General features: G+C 39.1%; 1 protein-coding gene across 1 annotated transcript; it reads right to left on the reverse strand.

The window, feature by feature from the left end:
• Window positions 1-7,785: 7,785 nt before the first annotated feature.
• st8sia6 (ST8 alpha-N-acetyl-neuraminide alpha-2,8-sialyltransferase 6) lies at window positions 7,786-18,557 on the reverse strand. The gene is made up of 7 exons (XM_030736738.1): window positions 17,805-18,557; window positions 14,983-15,057; window positions 14,776-14,850; window positions 11,429-11,573; window positions 10,971-11,083; window positions 10,795-10,887; window positions 7,786-10,716 (listed from the first exon to the last, which is right to left on the reverse strand). Exons 1-7 carry the CDS (start codon window positions 17,903-17,905, stop codon window positions 10,239-10,241), a joined length of 1,080 nt encoding a protein of 359 aa, XP_030592598.1. The 5' UTR covers window positions 17,906-18,557; the 3' UTR covers window positions 7,786-10,238.
• Between the last annotated feature and the right edge of the window lie 3,329 nt (window positions 18,558-21,886).

Raw genomic sequence — 21,886 nt, forward strand, 5'->3', positions numbered from 1 at the left:
TAGATTCTCCGTGGTGCAACCTCAATAGGAAAACATCTCACAGTTGACAGAAGGGACAACCCTGCCCCAATTCTGTCACATAAGTATTAAAGATAGGTGAGTATGTTAACTATGTTTGTTTTATTAATTTTTTAAAATCTGTCTTTCAGGAGGTAAAGGTGTTATTGGAGCTTGCATACCAATACGTAGAAGGAGGCTGAGAAATGAGAGGAGGTGCAGGCGCCTATTCACTAGGGTTCTTTTGTAAAACATTTACACCTGTGTTAGAATTATTAACCTTAATAAAACATTTACAGATATGTCAGAGTTATTGGGTTTTTTACTGGATTTTATTTAACAATAAAATGTCTAATAATGATTATTTTAGAGATTTAAATGCAGCTTTAGCCTTGTTAGAGGGTGAAAATAGAGAGAACGCTAGTCAATCCAATCCTGAAATCATCTCTTTGACTCCTGTTATTGATGCTGTGAACTCTTTAAATTGGTTACAACTATCGGACCCCAACTCTCCCCGTGTTGATAATACATGAGATAACCCTACTGAACCCCCTCAAAATCAGACACCCAGTCATGATACATTTGATGTTTTTGATGCTATCGATAATGTTCTAGCTCAATTACAGTCTATCCAACAACCTATACCGTCTGAATTAATAGCCGAGATAAACCTGTTAAATCAGAGACCCCGTGAAAATCCCTGTCCTTACAGTCCTATACCAAGCAGCAGTGTGGTGTCACCACACTGTAAGGACCTTACTATAAGGATGGCAAATGCACTGGGCTTGACATGCATGGAGTTCTGCTCCTGATTTATACTGTGTGTAGTTAAGTTATAGTTTTATTAAAAAGGCCCATCAAGGCCAAACTGTTATAATCTCTTGTGGTTTCCTGTCCTACTCTCTCATCTCTGGTGATTTTACTAGTACAGTCTACTATATTGCAATGAAATGCAGTATATTCTTTCATTTGAGACAGATCACATATTTTTAAATGACTATGCATAGTATATTTACATATTTGGTATTGCTGGATTTAGAAAATAAGCACATTATTTCAACAAGCCTACTGTGTTATATAATACATGCAGCATAATAAAGCTTGGGACTGGAGACTCAGTTTTCTCAACACTTTTCAGTTGGGGCACTTTATACATTAAGTGACTTAACACCCTGATTATGCAGGCCATATTTACATATTTAGTATTGATGGATTTTTATTTACTTTATAATTGCTTTGCCAGGGTTTGTCATAGAAACACATATGATGGCTTGTTTTCTCACATGCCGTGAGAAAAAAAAAAAAAAAAACTTACCGACATCTGTATCTGAAATGGAGCCTATGAGCGTGTCATCTAACACAAAAGTTAAAAAAAAAAACAAAAAAACAATTATAACGTATTTTTTAAATGACCTACAACCTAAAAACAGAGTTTGATATACCTGTATAACCATGTCTTTACAAAAATCCTAGCCACAGTCCAAGAGTCACATTTAGAGGAACAAACTAACAACATATTTACACTGAGGTTCTTTATAGGTTTGTGTGTTTGACAGTTAGGTTTTACACCCAAATGATAGATTTTATCATTCTTCTTTCTAAGGCAGGTCTGTGATCTATAATAACCTATATATTTTTTTTTGAGTTATGAGGCTAGAACTATACAAAGTGGAAATAAACGTAATTTACCTTAACTAAAGTTGTCAATGACTTGTTTTACACGGTTGTCAGCATTTAGTAGGTTCAGTTGTTTTTTTTCATAAATGAGACAGGCTCTGTTGTGCTCACGATAAAAGTCCAGAACATTTATGAAACTGATTGATTGGAAGAGGGGTGGGGGGGTGGGGGTACTTATCTTACAAAAACAGATGTGTCCAGCAAGCTAAAAAGGTCCAGTGACCGTTATTTTTTCTGCATCTTACATAAAGCAAACAGAGGTGGTACCGCGAAAAGAGAGGCCCTGAATAGGGGGCATAGGTGGGGCCCTGAGGGCTAAATTATTGTTTTTCTTTCTTAATACTATAATAAACTGTAATACACAGAGGGTGGGTGGGATCTCAAAGAGGCTCAACATAGGGAGGAGGAGGAGGAGGAGGAGGAGGAGGGAGGGGGGGTTTTAGCGCCTATTTTCTGTTACAGGTCAGTGGAACTAGAAAACAGAAACTTTTTTTTAAAAAACAGATGATTTCATTAATTTACTTTTATTTTACTTTTTAAAAATTTAATTTTTAGTTTACTTTTATTTATTTTTCAAATTTTATTTTAAATTTAAAATTTTATTTTTTAATTTAAAATTTTATTTTTTTTAGTTTACAATTTTATTTGCTTTAATTTTTTTTAGTTTTTTTCATTTACTTTTATTTATTTTTCAATTTTATTTTTTACATTTTATTTTAAATTTAAAATTTTATTTTTTAATTTAAAATTTTATTTTTTTTAGTTTACAATTTTATTTGCTTTAATTTTTTTCATTTACTTTTATTTTTTTTATTTTTTGCATTTTTGGCCACAGCAGCTTTTTGCTAGCAGTGAAGAGAGACAGGAAATGGGGGAAAGATATAGGGGAAGACACGCAGGCAAATTGGCGACAGGCCAGGACGCGAACCCGCGCCGCCCGCACCGCAACACGGCATATGTATGTGGTCGCCGGCTTCACCACTAAGCCACCCAGGCGCCCACTTTTATTTATTTTTCAATTTTATTTTTTACATTTTATTTTCAATTTTCAATTTTATTTTTTAATTTAAAATTTTTTTTTTTTAATTTACAATTTTATTTGCTTTAATTTTTTAAGTTTTTTTCATTTACTTTTTTTTTTTTATAATTTTATTTTTTACATTTTATTTTTAATTTTCAATTTTATTTTTTAATTTACAGTTTCATTTGCTTTCATTGTTTTAGTTTTTTCATTTACTTTTATTTATTTATTTATTTGCTTATATTTTTCATTTGCTTTTCTTCTTTTCACTTTTTTTTTAATTTGCTTTGCTTTCATTTTATTTTATTTTATTTTTTATTTTATTTTTTAATTTACAAAAACAAAAACCCTGACTGAGGCTAATCTGATGAGGAGAGGAGGAGGAGGAGCAGGAGGAGGAGGAGGTAGGAGGAGAGAGGGGTGGGGGGGAGAGAGGAAGGGAGGAGGGGCGAAAGTTCAGGCATACTGAGCTTTCTGTCTGACCTATTTTCGTTCACATTCATGGTGGTAATCAAAGGTCTTAGTAGGCTCACTGACGATGTCCTGGTGCTGTCTTCTTTGTGAAAATCGGGTAAAACGAATCTTGATTTCATTTATTTTTTTAGACGGAATTAAACATATACAAATAAAATTAAGTAAAGATTTCCAATGTGGTCCACAGCAAAATGTTTCGGTCATAGTTGAATGAAACATAAAATGAAAAGAAAAGAAAAGAAAAAAATACAGGCTGTAATGTCTCACAAAAATTAAATGACGAGTCCTGTGGCTTTTTATTTATTTATATTTAATTACAAATAAAAAGAAAATCCCCAATTAAAAAAAAAAATATTATATTATAAAAAAAAAAAAAAAATATATATATATATATATATATATATATATATATATATATATATATATATATATATATACTTTCACCCCTCCAGTGACACATAAGCACCAACCCTGACATCCATTTCCATATACCCCTTTATACAATATTATCAATTTATAATCTATATTCAATTAAAAACATGATGTCATCTATATAAAAATTGCTTATCTTATCTATGCTATAGATCTTTATCTATTACTGATAAGATGTATTTGACAGAAGGTGGTACCTTATACCTCCTCTCGTCCTGCTTTTACTCTGCACAGCACTCACTTTTCAAATCTGTCCTGTCCTGCTGCCTGTGTTCTCAGATTTCTCCACTCAGATTGCTCTGCCTCACATGTACACACCACTCAGTGAAGACTGTTAATTTTTTTTTTTTTTCTTCATGTCTGTCTGCGGTTTCATGCACTGATCGATCAAGCCTCCCTCACTACCTCTCTTCCTGTCTGGCTTGTCTTTGTGCTTCTAATCCCTCCTCGATGAAATAAGCACTAGACATTCAGACATTTGCCTGTAATTTCTTTTCTGGCTCTTGGTGAGGCAAATGTGTGCATTACTGTGCACTACTTTTTTTGTTTCTTCTCTTCACACTTGGTATTGCAGTCACCAGGTTGAAACCTACAGGCTGTTCCGCATCCTGTTTTAATCCTTCTCACTTCTCTTTTGCCCATCCGTCTTCTTTGTCCTGTCTCACACTTTCATTTGCTCACACAGGCAAAACTCAGTCTGCCAATTCTTCTGTAATGCCACGACTGCAGCTCGCTCTGTTCTTGTCTCAGACTCTCACAGTCTCTTGGGCTTCTTTCTCTACTTAACCCTCCCTCCGCCTACATTACCTAAACCCCTCTCCTGTCTGCACTTAACAGACGCAATAAAATGAGTGCCCAGTACTGAATTAGCCTACAGATTGTCTTTGAATTGACTGGTGTGTGACTTGCTCTATGTTGCCAACAGTGTGCTGGAAGTGGAATTAAAAACATAAACTTAAAAAGCACGCCTTTATAAATGAACTTATATTTTAAACTTAACATACATCTTGCATGTCACATATCAATACATGCATGTGTCCGCTTTGTGGCAGCATTTTTTTATCACTGTCATGTGATTGTGGCGTCAAAAAAACAGGAATTGAAAATATGGAAAAGCAACCAAGTTACAAAAAGCAGTTCAGATCTGCTGTACTACCCGTACAGCAGATCTGAATGTTTTTAGGCACATAGAGGAGTACAATATCACTCCAGACTAGTTAGGGGAGGTGAATGGGCGAGATAATTTCTATTGTTTATTTATTTGTGATTTGCATCAATTTTCATTGTTATGCAGAGGATACTCAGCTTTACCTATCAATGAAGCCAGATGACACATCAATTAGTTAAACTGCAGGAATGTCTTAAAGACATTAAGGCCTGGATGACCTCTAATTTCCTGCTTCTAAATTCAGTTAAAACTGAAATTCTTGTTCTCGGCCCCACAAATCTTAGAAACATGGTGTCAAACCAGATACTTACTCTGGATGGCATTACTTTGGCCTCCAGTAACACTGTGAGAAATCTTGGAGTCATTTTTGACCAGGATATGTCCTTCAATGCACATATTAAACAAATATGTAGGACTGCTTTTTTGCATTTGTGCAATATTTCTAAAATTAGAAACATCCTTTCTCAGACTGATGCTGAAAAGCTAATTCATGTGTTTAATATTATATATTATTATAAAGTAAATTCAAGGCACGTTAAAAAAATCTACTGAAGTCTTGCAAGTCAACATTATGAAAGAACCTCAAATCATCAATACAAACTCCATATCAAATTATGTCTTAATGCAGGTTGAATAGACCCAGGATAAGCTTTAATGCTGAATCTTAACAAAATCCAAAAATAGAAAATCCCAAATCCCAAATTCCATGGCAGATATGAAGTTAAAAATACAAAACCTTGAACCAGGATTTGTCCTTCAATGTATTAATTAATATTATACATTATTATTTTACCACATATTAAACAAATATGCAGGACCGCTTTTTTGCATTTGGAATATTTCTAAAATTAGAAACATCCTTTCTCAGAGTGATGCTGAAAAGCTAATTCATGCATTTATTACTTCTAGGCTGGATTATTGTAATTCATTACTATCAGGCTGTCCTAAAAGCTCCCTGAAAAGCCTTCAGCTGATCCAAAATGCTGCAGCTAGAGTACTGACAGGGACTAGAAAGAGAGAACATATCTCTCCCATATTGGCTTCTCTTCATTGGCTTTCTGTTAATTCCAGAATAGAATTTAAAATCCTTCTCCTAACATACAAGGTCTTAAATGATCAGGCCCCATCTTATCTCAAAGACCTCATAGTACCATATCACCCCAATAGAGCACTTCGCTCTCAGACTGCTTACTTGTGGTTCCTAGGATACTTAAGAGTAGAATGGGAGGCAGAGCCTTCAGCTTTCAGTCCCCTCTTCTGGGGAACCAGCTCCCAGCTTGGATTCAGGAGACAGACACCCTCTCTATTTTTAAGATTAGGCTTAAAACTTTCCTTTTTGATCAAGCTTATAGTTAGGGCTGGATCAGGTGACCCTGAATCACCCCTTAGTTATGCTGCTATAGGCCTAGGCTGCTGGGGGGGTTCCCATTTCTTTTCATTCACCTGATTTACTTTGTTTATACTCCCTTCAGCATTGAATCATTAATTGTTATTAATCTCTGGCTCTCTTCCACAGCATGTCTTTTCTCTCCCCTCAGCCCAACCGGTCACAGCAGATGACTGCCCCTCCCTCAGCCTGGTGCTGCTGGAGGTTTCTTCCTGTTAAAAGGGAGTTTTTCCTTCCCACTGTCATCAAGTGCTGCACATAGGGGGTCGTTTTGACTGTTGGCTTTTCTCTGTATTATTGTAGGGTCTTTACCCACAATACAAAGCACCTTGAGGTGACTGTTGTGATTTTGCGCTATATAAATAAAATTGAATTGAATTGAACTGAATTTATTTATCTAACCTCGGTGCGCCTTCTTATTTTTTTTTTTTTTTAGTTTATTGTTCACTTATTGATTTACTTTACCTTTTTTTTTCATTTTTTGTATGTATGTGTACTTACGTGCATACGTCTCAGCACGTGCTGGGGGGGTGGGCTCATTGCCTCTGGCTCTCTGGGCTCTTGCCCTTTGACCCTGGGGGCTCCAGGGGGATGTGTGGCCTCGGGTCTTCTGAGCTCCTGATGGGCCGTGGATGGCCTGGGTCCCCTGGGTCTTTCCCTGTTTGCCTCTGGATCCTGGGGGGCGTGGTTTCAGCTTCTTGCTCTCATTATTGAGTATGTTCCATGACAGAGGCACACACACACACACAGCACAGCAAGATTGTGTGTATGTGTGTATATGTATATGCATGTATGTATATGTGAATTTGTGTATGTATGGTTGTACTTCTCTCCTATTATTTTTTTACATTTTCTACCCCCTTTTTTCCTCTCTCTCTTATTTTTTCTTTCTTTTCTTTCTCTCTCTATCTCTCTTCATTCCTGCCTGTCAGACCTGGCATTAATAAATAAAATAAAAATAAAACAACACATTAACAAGAATAGCCTACAGAAAACCTATAGAGCCATCCTTGTAAAATATGTTTGTAATAATAGTGCATTTGGATCATCATTCTGAATGCTAAAACTGCCAGACATGGCTTAAATAATTAAAATAAATAATAATAAAACAAGGATTAGACTATGAATAGCAGTTACACTCTGAGGTCTCTGAAGGTATTAGGAGTTGAAGGAAAGAGAGCAGGAAATTTATCTAAGATAGCAGTTATCTTCTTAAACTTAATCAAGGCCAAGAAACCAAATTATAAAGTACATAGTGATCTGTACTGCCAACAAATTTAATATGAAACATAAAGAACTTTAATGAACTGAGCCTAAACAACGAAGTGCAGAGGGGCAGCATGTATATAGATAAAATCACCATTATGAAGAACATTTAAGAAAGTAGCCTGTTCAAGTTTCTTCCTAACTGATAAATTAAAACAGACCATATTTCAATAACAAATTTGGTTTTTATTAGCATTAAAAACAAACTTTTAACTGCACAATAATACCTGCAGCTGCTGAAAGGCAATTTGCTTGTTTCAATTCAATTTTATTTATATAGCACAAAATCACAATAAACAGTCACCTCAAGGTGCTTTATATTGTAAGGTAAAGACCCTACAATAAATACAGAGAAAACCCAACAGTTAAAATGACCCCCCTACGAACAAGCACTTGGCACCAGTGGGAAGGAAAAACTCCCTTTTAACCAGAAGAAACCTCTGTCAGAACCAGGCTCAGGGAGGGACAGTCATCTGCCATGACTGGTTGGAGCTGAGGTGAGAGCCCCAACTGAAGTAGAGCCAACTGCATAAAGTATAGTGTCATCTGCATAAAGGTGCACTTTAGCTGTAAACATATTCTGTCCCATTTTATTGATAAAAATAGAAAATAAAACATGGCCTAAGACTGAGCCTTGAAGGACTCCTTCAATCTTCAGAAAACTAGACTGAAATCCATCTGTACAAATGCACTGTGATCTATGCACAAAATAGCTCCTGAACCACCCTATAGCCCCTTCACTCAAACCAACATCACTGAGTCTATCTAACTGCAGCTCATGGTCAACAGAATCAAATGCCTTGGATAAATCAACAAACATGGCAGCACAACGCAGATTCCTGTCCATCAACATAGCAGCTGTTATAGTATTATGGCTCAACCTAAAACCAGACTGCGTTTCACATAAAATATTATTGTCAACCAAGTATTGTTTTGTCATGGCGTATTTTTTATTTGTGAAGGAAGACATCTAAAACCCTTTATTTTAAAAATAAAACATTTAATATATTAAAGAATCAGAAGCTAACACATGCGCATGGGCCATTTGGTTCAGGCAGACACAGGCCATCCCAGCAGTCTGGCTGTGCTCCCCCCCCCACAGAGCAAAGACTCTAAACTAAACATAACATTTTTATACTACAAGCACTATCAATTCAAAAACAGATGGAGAGAGCCGTGGTTTAGACTTGGCCTTCAGCCACTATTTAGTTATTTTAATTCAGTCACTACTGAACATTTTAATTCGACTGCTTTTTAAACATTATTTGATTCATGTATTAATTTATCATTTAATCAACTACTACTTAGAACTTCAAGTCAACTGCTAATTATTAATTGAATTCAATTATTATTAATTTAATCATCTGATTTATTCACCATTTATTTAATCATTCAATTGATTAATTAATTAATTAATCAATTGAATGATTGAATAATTAAGATTAATTAATTAATTAATCAATTCTTGGATTTTTACCCTAAAGCATTATACTTTTGTTCGTAAAGTAAAAAGAGTAAAAATAAGACCTAACAGTTTCAACTGAGAGCTTTTATCAGACTCTAAAATCTTGGCAAGAACAGAAAGTTTGGCTATGGGATGATAACTGTTTACCTCTGAAGGATGTTGGCTCAGTAATAAAATAAAATCAGCTACAAGCCTTAAAAGGCAGGAATTCAGCTTATCAGGTTCAAATGACTTTTTGGATCCTTAAAGGGGCATTAATAGATGGAAAAGACAGTTAATTTTAGAATACTGAGACAATGCTGCATTTGCTATAAATACAGAACTAGCTGTTATAAAAATTTTCATTAAAATGCCCAATAATATCAGCTTGCCCACAAAGATCCTGTGTGTATGCCCCACAGGTTCAAAGCTGTTTTGGAAGCACTGTGAATGATAGGCGACATGCTGTTTTAACATTGTGACTGATTAGAGTGTTTCTGAATGACAAAAATCACTGTTCAGAAGTAACACTCCTAGTTATAGCAGACACACCAAAGTATTGATAGAAATGTTGCATTAAAAAAATTGCTGTTTTCATCCATAGTGCAAATTTTCAGTTGTTCCCGTAGTGAACAAGCATCAGTATTAAAATATAAAGAACTTGTTTCCAAACTAACATACCAATCAATGTATGTTACCACTTTGTGGCAGTAAGATATCCCTGTCTAGTCACATGTTTCTCTCTTCAAGTTGATCCATTCTCTTGCAGTCAATTTGAAAAGTGGCAGCATTAGAAGAAGTAACCGAAAATGCATATGTGAAACAGGTGAATTATTGCAGGTTGCATCAATTCAATATGCAGTTCCATTTATAAGGAGGTGCACGCCAGGTTCCTGCCTGAGTTAATGCATGGGTTTCTGAGCTGTTTGCAGTTATGTCATACTGTACCTACGGGATAGAATTATCAAAGAAGCATAAGTTCCACTTATGAGTGCAAAAATCATGTCACACAACCACCACATTTGTGTGATTTTATCAGGCACTAGACATTCATCCCCAGCTGGTACAAAAATACATTTCAAAGTATCAAAATAATCCTTACATTCAGTGCTCAGTTTTCATTCTAAAAATGTTTCAGCATGAACGTCGTCATGCTATTTCAAAACAAGTTGAGACAAATTTTTCATAAGGCATTAGAATGCTGAGAGCAATGGCTTTACAAAGACATCCCACTTATGTTGAAATAGTTCCAGACTCCTGATGGAACATTTAGGTAATAAATAGGTTCAAAGATGCACTTCTTCGTCCTGCACATCTTCCTGAGGCTACAGAGATGACACTTTGCTTCTGTGCTGTTGTCTGTCCCTGGGAACTATTTTCCATCTGCTTTACAGTCTCCCAGATGAAGCCTTAGTACCCCTCGAGTGTGCAGCTGCAACAAGCGGTCAAACTCAGCCGGCATTGCATGGAAATTTGTTTTAGCTGGTTTGTCATCATAGTAGTGGTTAGTCAGGGTATAGAGGCCATATGGGTGATTACTGAAGGGCCAGAATCCATACAGATGCACATTTTCACAGAATTCCAGGGCCAAGCTAGCCATAATTAATCCGGTGGTGAGCCGTGTTTCCCTCAGGCCCTGAGAACGCCAGAAATGGGCCAGACTCTGAAGGTACTGAGGGTTGAAGAAAACAGGCTGAAGAGGGCTTTCAAAGTCCTCTATTGCATAAACAACCCGCTGACACACTGCAGTATTTACACCAAAGGAGAAGGCAGGAAGGAGCAGCAGAGAGTTGCCATACTTGCGAAGACTATCCACGAATGGACGGCGACGTCCCATCAGCGAGCCATACCTGCACAAAAGAAACAGCTGATTTGGAGCAACAGCACATACGTAATGTAAGGAGACAAGGATTCATTTTCTTGCTCACTTCTGTAAGAAGATGCTTGGATTTGCTGTCACAAGGCTAGTTTTGATGCCAACGTCTTTCTCATATCCATTTTCCAAAGGAGGTAGGTTGCACCTGAACAACCAACAGAGAAGACACGAGAGCAGTTACGTGAAATTTCTGCTCTGATTTTGGTCTATTTTGGACACTTTTCTCACCTGACAACAAAGTCAGCCGAATCAATCATTTTTCCGCAGCCGCTGTCAGACAGGATCCCACCGTTCCCAACAACTGAACATGTATCCCATATTTTATTTGAGAAAGGATGCTTCTGGAAAAGACAACAAAAACACCACATTTACACTGTTGCTAAGGTCAAATGTTCAAGGAGGAAGGAGAGATTTCCTTTTTTAAATGTTTCCTCTTCACAAGTGTTTTCTAGTCATTTTTTTAATACTAAACAAGATCAATATTTGTTGCTTCTCTGGTTAAATGATGTTCTTTAATGATTTGGGAGATGAGTAAAATGTGTTTTATGTGACACAGAGATGTCACTCACATCTTGGTGGGGTCAGTGGTTTATATGCTACTGGTTAGGAATGTGGTGTATTCATTAAAGATTTACCAGTGATGCAGCACACCCTGTGTCAGTTTCCATGACTGAAAAATAGCCTACCTTTGTAAAGAGGTTGAACAGGTCCTGATTCACCTCAAGAGTCCTCTTCTTTTCACCATCGTAAACAAGCTTCAATCCCACCGGAGTGTTGCTTTGGGTAATGATGGCTTTGTCAAACCCATTGCACTTAACACTCAGATCAGCTCTGGGGAAAACAAGCACAAGGATTTTGTTGACAGTGGCTGCTATTTACCCAACAAGACGATTCATGGCTATTAGGATTCAAGGATTCAGGATTCAAGGTTTTTATTTGCCATTTGTGCATGAACCAAGGTCTAGACAAATTGGAATTTTTTGCGCAGGGCTCTCTCGTAGTCAACCAAGTATAAAACATAGAGCAATAAGTATAAAATATAGAACAAAGAGATAATATAGAAATTAAAAATATCAATAGCAGATCAAACAACTGTTGAAACTATGTACAACATTAAGAGGTAGAAAGTATAGAAGTATATATTATAAATTATGGGACACTGTACAAAGGATGGTGATATGCGCAGAGAGGACAGAGGTTGGTGACATTAAAACGTAATAAATAGACTGGTACTGGGATTGTTTTGTGGGGGACAGAGAGAGATACAGGGATTCTGTGGGAGTATTGCACTGGTAGGATTATTTCACTGGTAATTCCACACGTAAGTAAAGTGAGGTAGTGATTTTAGACATTCACATATTCAGGTTATGTTATTCAGTCGTCACTGTTCATTTTTGCTTTGCCATCAGTCTGACTGCGGCAGGGAAGAAGCTGTTGTAAAAGTGAGCTCTGTGTGTAATGATGCTGTCCGCTCTGCTGTGTCTCAGTTTGTACTTGCAGCGTTTGTGTCTGAGCAGAGAGTGAGATGGGTGGAGTGGGTTTCTGATGATTCCCTCTGCTCTTCTCTGACAGCGCTGCACGTACATGGAGTCCATGCATGGAAGGTTTGTCCCTGTGATCCTCTCTGCAGTTTTTATGACTCTTTGCAGAGCCTTCCTCTCTGTCTGTGTGGAGTTTCTGTACCAGACAGTGATGCCTGCAGTGAGGATGCTCTCTATCAGTCCTCTGTAGGCCTAGGTGAGAGGGTCTTGGTTAATTCCAGCTTTTCTTGTGCAGCCTGATGAAGTAGAGCCTTTGCTGGGCTTTTTTCACTGTGGCTGTGGTGTTGTGTGTCCAGCTCAGGTCAGATGAAACCTACAGTCCCAGGAATCTGTGGCTGTCAGCCCGCTCTACCTCAGTCCCTCTGATGAAAAGAGGCTGTAGAGAGGGAGGATTCTTCCTGAGGTCCAGGATTATTTCTTTGGTCTTGTCTGTGTCGAGGAGGTCATTCTCCTCTCCATAAACAAGAATGTTGTTGACCAGGGTCCTGTATCCCGACTCGTCTCCCCCCTCGATGAGCCCCAGGACGGTGGTATCATCAGCATATTTAATGATGATGATGGCGTTGTCCTGGGTGGAGACACAATCACGTGTGTATAGAGTGAAAAGTTTAGGGCTGAGTCAGCAGCCCTGTGGGGATCCTGTGCTGACGGTGAGCTCAGTGGACACCCGTCCTCCCATCCTCACCACCTTTGGTCTTTCTGTCAGGAAATCCAAAGATCCAGTTACAGGTGGGAGTTGGGACACCAAGGTCTGTTAGCTTCCCGATCAGCTTGCCCGTCCGGATGGTGTTGAAGGCAGAGCTGTAATCCAGGAGGAGCATCCTGGTGTACGTTCTGCTGCCTTCCAGGTGTTGCAGGGTGTGGTGGAGGGCTATTGCTACTGCGTCGTCCACTGATTGGTTGGGGCGGTAGGCAAACTGGAGTGGGTCGACAGCGTCTGGGACCGTGCTGTTGATGTGGGTGAGAACCAGTTTTTCTAGGCACTTCATGGCGACTGGTGTGAGTGCCACTGGCCTGAAGTCGTTTAGGGTGGGTGTCTCTGGTTTTTTGGGGACTGGTATGATGGTGGAGGATTTGAATATACAGAGACTACAGCCTGGGATAGTGACAGGTTGAAAATGTCAGTGTACACACCAGCTAGTTGTTCCCCACAGGCCTTCAGTACTCTGGGAGGTACTCCATCGGGTCCCACCTCCTTGTGGGGGTTCACCTTCTTCAGAGCCTTCAGGACCTGTGTGTGTGTGTGTCACCTGAAAGGCAGTGTCCTTCGGGTCACAGGGGGCTTTTGAGGGGGAGTCTGTGTTCAGCCTGTCAAACCTGGCATAGAAGGTATTGAGACTGTCTGGGAGGGTTGCATCTCGGGGGGTCTGTGGTTGCTGTGGGTCTCCTGTAGTTTGTGACAGACTGGATTCCCTGCTACATACTGCGTGTGGTTGTGGTTGAGGTAGTAGCCTTCAAGTTTTTGGGAGTGAGCCTTCTTAGCTGCTCTGATGGACTTTTGCAGCTCGTACCAGACTCCATTATATTCCACCTGGTCTCCTGACTTGAAGGCCTCCCGCCTCTTCCTGATTTTCTGCTTTATGTCCCCATACGCACAGTCTTGGGGGGGGGGGCACATATGGATGTACACCAGCTGATATAGTCACTCACAGTCTCTGTGTATTCGTGGATGTTGTTAGTGGCCTCTTTGAAAGTCCTCCAGTCTGTGGCCTCTAAGCAGCCCTGCAGGCTAGCTTGTGCACTGTCAGTCCAGGTGTTAATGGTTCTGACTCTGACTGGTGTTGTTTTCATTCTTTTGTTGTAAACTGATTTGAGGAGAGTGCCAGGTGGTTAGACTTACCAAACTGGGGTTGTGGTTCAGCTGAGAAGGCGTTTCTGATGTTACTGTGGCAGTGGTCCAGTGTTTTATTTCCCCTGGTGGGGAAGGTCACAAACTGATGCAGTTTAGGCACGGCTTTCCAGAGATTGCAGTGGTTAAAATCTCCCAGAATAATGACAGCAGCGTCAGGATAAGTGTTTTCATGCACATTGATCATGTCATGTAGCTCCCTCAGTGCAGCCTCCTCCTTGGTAGGGGGGGGGTTATTAACTGACAATGGATTTATTGCTTTGTTCAAATTACAAGACATCTGGATTGGTATAAATTTCATGTTATGCCTTAAATTGGAAAAATAACATTTGCCCATTAAAAACATGACAGTGAATTCTTAAATGAAAGCAATTACTTTATTAAAATGGTGTATTAGCCATTTGTTCATATAAAAGCAAACACATCACACAACAATTTTTATTCATTTTTAAAACACATGTTTCAGTTTCATCTCCTGTGAAAAAATGTCAACCAGCCAAGCTTCTATGAACATTTCCTCACAGGTGGATATAGTGGAGATACAACAAATCTGCATGAATTTTTGGACTTTTGAATTTTTTTGACTTGTATCTTGCATTCTTCTTGGGAAAAAAATTAAAAGGCTTTGAAAGTTTGTCCTTACCTGAATTTCATGTAATTCTCCTCCTGCTTCATCCAGGTTTGATTGTAACGCTGTTGTATTTTGTCAATGATTTCCCTGTGACACACACACACACATATCCAAACAGTCAGTGGAATCATACCTGCATGACTGACACGACTTCATTTTTGATGATGGCATAAAGAAAGACATTGCTCAGGGAAAAGCTATGATGTAATGTTTTCTCACTTGCAGCCTTTACAAATCTCAGAGGGCTTTGGTGCACGTTTCTTTTGAGGGGGCGGTTGGTAAGTTTCCACATGACTGAAAAAAAAAAAAAAAACACAGGTAAGAAAGATCAGAAAATGCAAATAAATGAGATTACATATTACAACAGCATTTCATTACTGACATCGGTTGTTAACACGTCCTAGGTGGACGTTTACAACCATGATCTTAAAGTGCTAGATTGTCGGGTCAATGTGCTCCACAGAAGAGGGGCCTGAAAGCTGAAGGCTCTGCCTCCCATCCCTCCCAAGTATCCTAGGAACCACAATTAAGCCAGCAGTCTGAGAGCGAAGTGCTCTATTGGGGTGATATGGTACTATAAGGTCTTTGAAGTAAGATTAGGCCTGATCATTCAAGGCCTTGTATGTGAGGAGAAGGATTTTAAATTCTATTCTAGATTTAACAGGGAGCCAATGAAGAGAAGCCAATATGGGAGAAATCTGCTCTCTCTTTCTAGTCCCTGTCAGTACTCTAGCTGCAGCATTTTGGATCAGCTGAAGGCTTTTCAGGGAGCTTTTAGGACAGCCTGATAGTAATGAATTACAATAATCCAGCCTAGAAGTAATAAATGCATGAATTAGCTTTTCAGCATCACTCTGAGAAAGGCTGATTCTAATTTTGGAAATATTGCGCAAATGCAAAAAAGCGGTCCTATATTGAATGAGATATCCTGGTCAAGGTTTTGTGTTTTTAACTTCATCTCTGCCACAGAATTTTGGATTTTCTGTGTTGGGACTTTTAGATTCAGCATTAAACCTCCTTTAAATTCAGCTCTGTTCTCACGTGTCCTGCATTTGGGTCCAGCTCTGCCTGCCACACAGCCACATCCTGACAACTACACCATATTGCAGAGGGAGCTATTCTACTTTTTACTCAACTAAACTATTATCCTGGGTCTATTCAATCTGCATTAAGACATAGTAATTTGATATGGAGTTTGTATTGAGGATTTGAGGTTCTTTCATAATGTTGACTTGCAAGACTTCAGTAGATTTTTTTAACGTGCCTTGAATTTACTTTTAAGGCATGTTACAAATGACCTGCACTTTCAAGAAACACATTTTCTGGACCTTAAGATTATTAAACCTCTGCGAGCAGTGCATAATGCATTTTTTTGGCAAGGATACACTCTGCATGCTCCTCGTTTTGTTAACTGTATCCTGTTTGTGCATTTGATGTAAAAGATTTAGTGATGATGCAGAGAAGCATCTAAGTGCAAACTTGAACTGGAATACTTAGGTATACCTTGCTTTCAGAACTGCCTTAATTCTTCATGGTGCAAATTCAATCAAGTGCTGATCAGCAGTAATACCAGTGCAAACTGTAGCCTTGACGTCCTGTTCTTAGCTTACAGGAGTGGAACCCAGTGTTATCTTCTGCTGCTGTAGCCCATCTGCTTCAAGGTTCAACATGCTGCATGGTCAAAGATGCTCTTCTGCATACCTTGGAAGTATTAAGTGGTTATTTGAGTTATTGCTGCCTTCTATCACCTCAAAGTAGTCTATTCTCTCACTTCTGGCATCAACAAGGCATTTTGTTACAGAAAACTGTCATTTACTGTATATTTCCTCTTTTTCGAATCATCTGTCTACATGCCTAAATGCAGTGAAGGGATGCAATGCGTAGTTAAGTCTAATGAAGTGGCCAGTGAGTGTATTACATAATGATATTTAATCTTTCATCCATCCTTTTTCTTGCGATGATCCAATCCAGGATCATGGAGGGGGTGAAGCCAAGAGGCTACCGAAGGTGTATGCTACACCCTGGACAGGTCACCAGTCTGGCAGGGCCTAATTTTGCCATGACTAACCAAAGGAGGGGTAGTGAAGAAATGGAAAAACTCCTTCAATAAAAAAATAAAATAAACAAATTGCAGGAATGAACCATGACGTTATCATTATCTCTTCTGATTCTCGGTTTGTTTAATCTATATTGAATTTTCAGAGCTGCTGTGAAAACAAGTACGCTTGCTAAGATATAAATTTATAGTGTGAAAATATGTATATTACATGTTTCAAGCACAGAGAGAAAGAGGGGAAATGTAAATGCAAAACTTTTAACACTGTCAAGATGGTGTGAATTTCCAGTAAACAGAGCCATAAATGCATCAAGTGCTCGCAGATTTCATATAGTCATGGTACAACTTGTTTTAAGTTTGTTCATGTTTATTGATCTTTTTTTTTTAAACAGAACCTTAAACAGAGTTAAAAATGATAATAGAGTCCACTAAGGTTGGACCCTAAAATATTGAATGAATATTGAATTAATTCAATATTCCTAAATAACAAAGCTGTGGTTATTCGCTCACTACTTTGTATCGAGTACAAATTCCGGGGATTTTTTTTTTATGGCTTCACGTATGAGTAACCTGGCCTTGTTGTAGTGTGAAAACAATGTAGCCAAACATTTGAATTTGAATTGTACAGAATATTTGAAGAATGTGGGCAATTAATTCACTTCTGAAGAAATGTCTAAACTTTAAGGGGAAAAAAATTATATGCTGGTAAATCCATTATTACAAGTCTGGACACAGGGTTGTTTTTCCGAACTCGTGAAAAGTTTGCTTTTCTAACTCTGTCGCAAATTGAACAAGCCAACAATCTATTTATCCGAAAATATCATAACAGAAATAAAGAACAAATGTTCTACTTGTGATACTTTGGCTTCACTTTCAGAGAAATGTACTTAATTTCACATGGTAGCGCTACGTATACATGATGATCATGACACTTCTTGCAGCCTTAGATTCTGCTCTGTATGCACAAAGGTAGTTAAGCACTCACTTGTCGCCCGACGTGTACCAGATGAGCGTGGTCATCAGGCTCCCCAAACAGAGGAGGGTGATCATGAAAGAGAAGAGAGACTTCGGGAGCTGCCCCCTCATACCTCTCTCCTCCAGGTAGTCTTATCCTTTAGTTGGCCCACCTTTTCTCTCTCTCTCTCCCTCCTTGTCCTGCTTTTACTTTGCACAACACTCCCTTTTTTATTTTATTTATTTAATCTGTCCTCTCCTGCTGCCTGTGCGCTCAGATTTATCAGATTGCTCTGCCTCACCTCACACATACACGCCGCTCAGCGAACACTGTTAATTTTTTTTTTTTTCTTCACGTCTGTCTGCTGTCCTGCGCACTCATCACTCCCGCCTCCCTCTCTTCCTGTCTGGCTTGACTTGTATTTGTAGACAGTCGTTCGCCTGTAATTTCTGGCTCCCGTTAAGGCAAGTCTGCGCACTTCTACTTTTTATTTCCTCTCTGCACACTTGGGGTGGCCGTCACCAAGGCTGCTCCACATCCTACTTTAATCCTCCCCGCTTCTCTTTTGCCCATCCGTCTTCGTAGACCGGTCTCGCACCCTTTTTCTTTTGTTTGTTTGTTTTTGTTATTTGCTCACAAGAGCAAAAGTCTGTCCGCCATGTTTTCGGTAATGCCACAACTACACCTCTTTCTGTTCTCGTCCCGTCTCTCGGGTTCTCTCGGGTTCTCTCTACTTTCCCCTCCCTCCGCCTACATTGCCTAAACCCCTCTCCCCTCTGTGCTAAAAGGACACAGTAACGTGAGTGCGCGGTACTGAATTAGCCCACCGTTTATCTCTTGACGTGGTCGGTTTGCGTGTGTGAGTGGAAACACATTCGAGACCTATGAGAAAGCAGAGCAGGCGAGGGGGCTAGGGCAGTCCAGCGAATCAGAGGGATTCTTAACACCAACCAAACTCTTACTAACACACGAAAACTGGGATTTCATTGTCAAACTTTGCCGGTTGTTGGTCAGTGTTTCTGTAAGTCACTAACAGCTGGAAAAACTTAAGACAAGCAGGAAGCCATAATTTATAACTTGCTCTATGTTGCCAGTTGTGTGGTAGAAGCAGAATTAAATTCCTGGATTAATTCTTAAGGACGATTATGGGAAAGTAGTTACATTTATGAGATTTATATAAACCACGAGAAGCAGATGGTCACACACCCACCTCCCCTTCGTTTTTTCCCACACTGATTCCATTGTCAGTGGTAAATTCCATATTGTGCTGTGGGAGACAATTGTGTCACAGCGACTTCACCTCCCCAAATACAGAAAAGTCCAAACAAACAGGTTTCAGAGAGTTTTCTTTTTAGCAAACAATTTAAAAAAAAAAAATCAAGATTGGCAGGAAAATGTGACCTTTATAATCAGTGTAATGCAGAGAGTTGTTTGGGAATGTTTTGATCCCTGTCTGTCCCTGGGTTTTAAAATCTTTGGACTTTTGCATTCTTGTTTATTATTAGGTGTTTTCTGTCTGGGTTCAGCAGTGGCTTATTACAGCACCGTTAGCTATTCAAGCACATTAAAGACAAAGAAGTAACTTGGCATTCATAATCTTGTAACACAGGCAATTTCCTCACCATTGTGCCTGTAGGAAGCCCTCTTTCTTACTCAGTGAAGCGTCATACTGGAATCATAATAAATGATGGAATAATGCGTGGCCATACCACCCTCAGAAGCTAAGCAGCGTCAGGCCTGTTTAGTACTTGGATGGGGGACTGTCTGGGAATACCAGGTGCTGTAAGCTATTTAATTAGTTATTAATCTCTGGCTCTCTTCCACAGCATGTCTTTTGTCCTGTCTCTCTCCCCTCAGAACCAACTGGTCACAGCAGATGGCTGCCCCTTCCTCAGCCTGGTTCTGCAGGAGGTTTTTTTTCCTCTTAAAAGGGAGTTTTTCCTTCCCATTGTCGGCAAGTGCTTGCCCATAGGGGGTCATTTTGATTGTTGGGTTTTCGCTGTAATTATTGTAGGGTCTTTACCTGACACTATAAAGTGCCCTGAGGCGACTGTTTGTTGTGATTTTGTGCTATATAAATAAAATTTAACTGTATTATTTACTTGTTATTATACATCTGTCATGAATAGAAGGAGGAAATCCTCAAAAAGTTGGCAAAATTCTGCATGTTCAACAAGGCTGTGTAATTTATTCAGATAATGCCTGCTCCAGGATTGGCTATTTCTCTTTGATTTTTTCTAATATAATCTCAGCCTTAAGTAATTCTTTTTGATCCTTTTTAAGTTTGTTTTATTTGTAGTAGTGATCATTATATTTTAGAAGGGGAAAAAAAGAAGTTTTGATATTCTTGTGTCTGTTTTTCTATGAAGTATCTATGTGCATAACCCGTTGTTTTAAAGCATGCAGAACTGTTTAGAAGCAGCGGAATTCTGCTGATACTCTTCAACTATAATTTACATTGATACATACAATTTGCAACTTGAGCTTGGAGTCCAAACTCAAGTTGCAGTATTCGCGTCACACAAGTTCAGTGCTTCTGCAGTAATCATGGTAACCAGCACGACTGAGAGACACTGAGCAGATTTTCCCCTGCAGGTCAGATTTTGGGAAGTACCCCTCATGGTTCTTTGAAACTAAAAAAAGGTCATTCATCAGTTTGTGCAGCTAGTTTTAAAGCACGACCCTACTCAAAAATTGCAAAACAAATGGAAATGTGTTGCAGATATTTAGCGCTCACAGTCAGCTTTCCCAGTGTGTGGTGAGTTCATTGATCCACTCCTGCACCTGGAGAAAATATCTCTCCTGCTTTGCCCCAGCGACACCAGCTGTCAGCCACCTACAATACAGTCTTGACATACCTTCCCACGCACTTACACCTTGCTTCAGGTGACCTAAAGAGTCACATGCAGAGTGGGGCACAGTCTCACGGTGGTGATGGATGCAGGAGACTCAAAGGCAAGAACTGGTCACATATAATGGTTATATTAATGGAAAATGGTGTTATTTGTCCCTAAATGTGAATTTGGGGGCAGAATCTTGGACTGCATGTAAGAGGTGAACCACAGGTTTTTGACTAATATTTTGAAATTGTAGACCAATGGTCACTCCACACAACTGAAGCCCATCCATCCATCCATCCATCCATCTTCTTCTGCATATCCTTTGCAGGGTCGTGGGGGGGCTGGAGCCTATCCCAGCTCTCATAGGGTGAGAGGCAGGGTACACCCTGGACATCTTTGACAGCATGTTGCAGGGCCAACACAAAGACAGAGACAACCACTCGCACTCACATTCACACCTATGAACAATTTAGAATCACCAATTAACCTAACCACACTAAGTGCATGTTTTATAAAATAACTGTAGTTTGTGCAAAAGCTAATTCAACTTTTTTTTATGAAACTGTTTCTCTAACACACTTTTTCAAAATAGCGACACATTTTAACTATTTAAACTGTAATTATCTTATGATGCTAACAGCTACACTATGGGGATGGGTCTCTGATGTCCTTTGAGGACATGAGGAAGAATATATCCAGTAGGAACTTTTTCTTCTATCTCCAGTTGAGATCCTTTCTTAAAACCTCTTTGGGTCCAAATATGGCCCTACCTCCTGAAGTGGGTTCATTCCTGCATAGCACATGGAACTGCGCAAAGGTAAGCACCTCCTGGCAGGACTTCTCTGATATTATGTCAAAACTTATAGGGCTGTCATTTTCATTTGATCCTCAAGTATGTTTATTAGGAGACTTTACAAATCTGGGTACACAATTAAGAAAACATCAACAGAAGTTTCTGGAATTGGCTCTATGCATTGCCAGAAAGTGTATAGCTATTACGTGGAGGTCTGACTCCCAACTCTCTATTTCCAGGTGGTTTTCAGAGATGAATAGCTGTGTTCCATTCGAAAAGATTACCTACTCGCTTAGAAGTGATTATAAAACCTTTGCTAAGATCTGTCAGCCTTATTTGACTTATGTGGGCACTATGCTAGTGCCTCTATTAGACTCTACATAGTACATTTTATAATACTGTCAGTCCAATCACCATGGTATTGCCTTGTTTTCCTTTAAATCCTTTTTTTTTTTTTTTTTTTTGGGGGGGGTTGGGAA

This window comes from Archocentrus centrarchus, chromosome 8 (genome assembly GCF_007364275.1).
Source record: "Archocentrus centrarchus isolate MPI-CPG fArcCen1 chromosome 8, fArcCen1, whole genome shotgun sequence".
NCBI classification, from domain to species: Eukaryota; Metazoa; Chordata; class Actinopteri; order Cichliformes; family Cichlidae; genus Archocentrus; species Archocentrus centrarchus.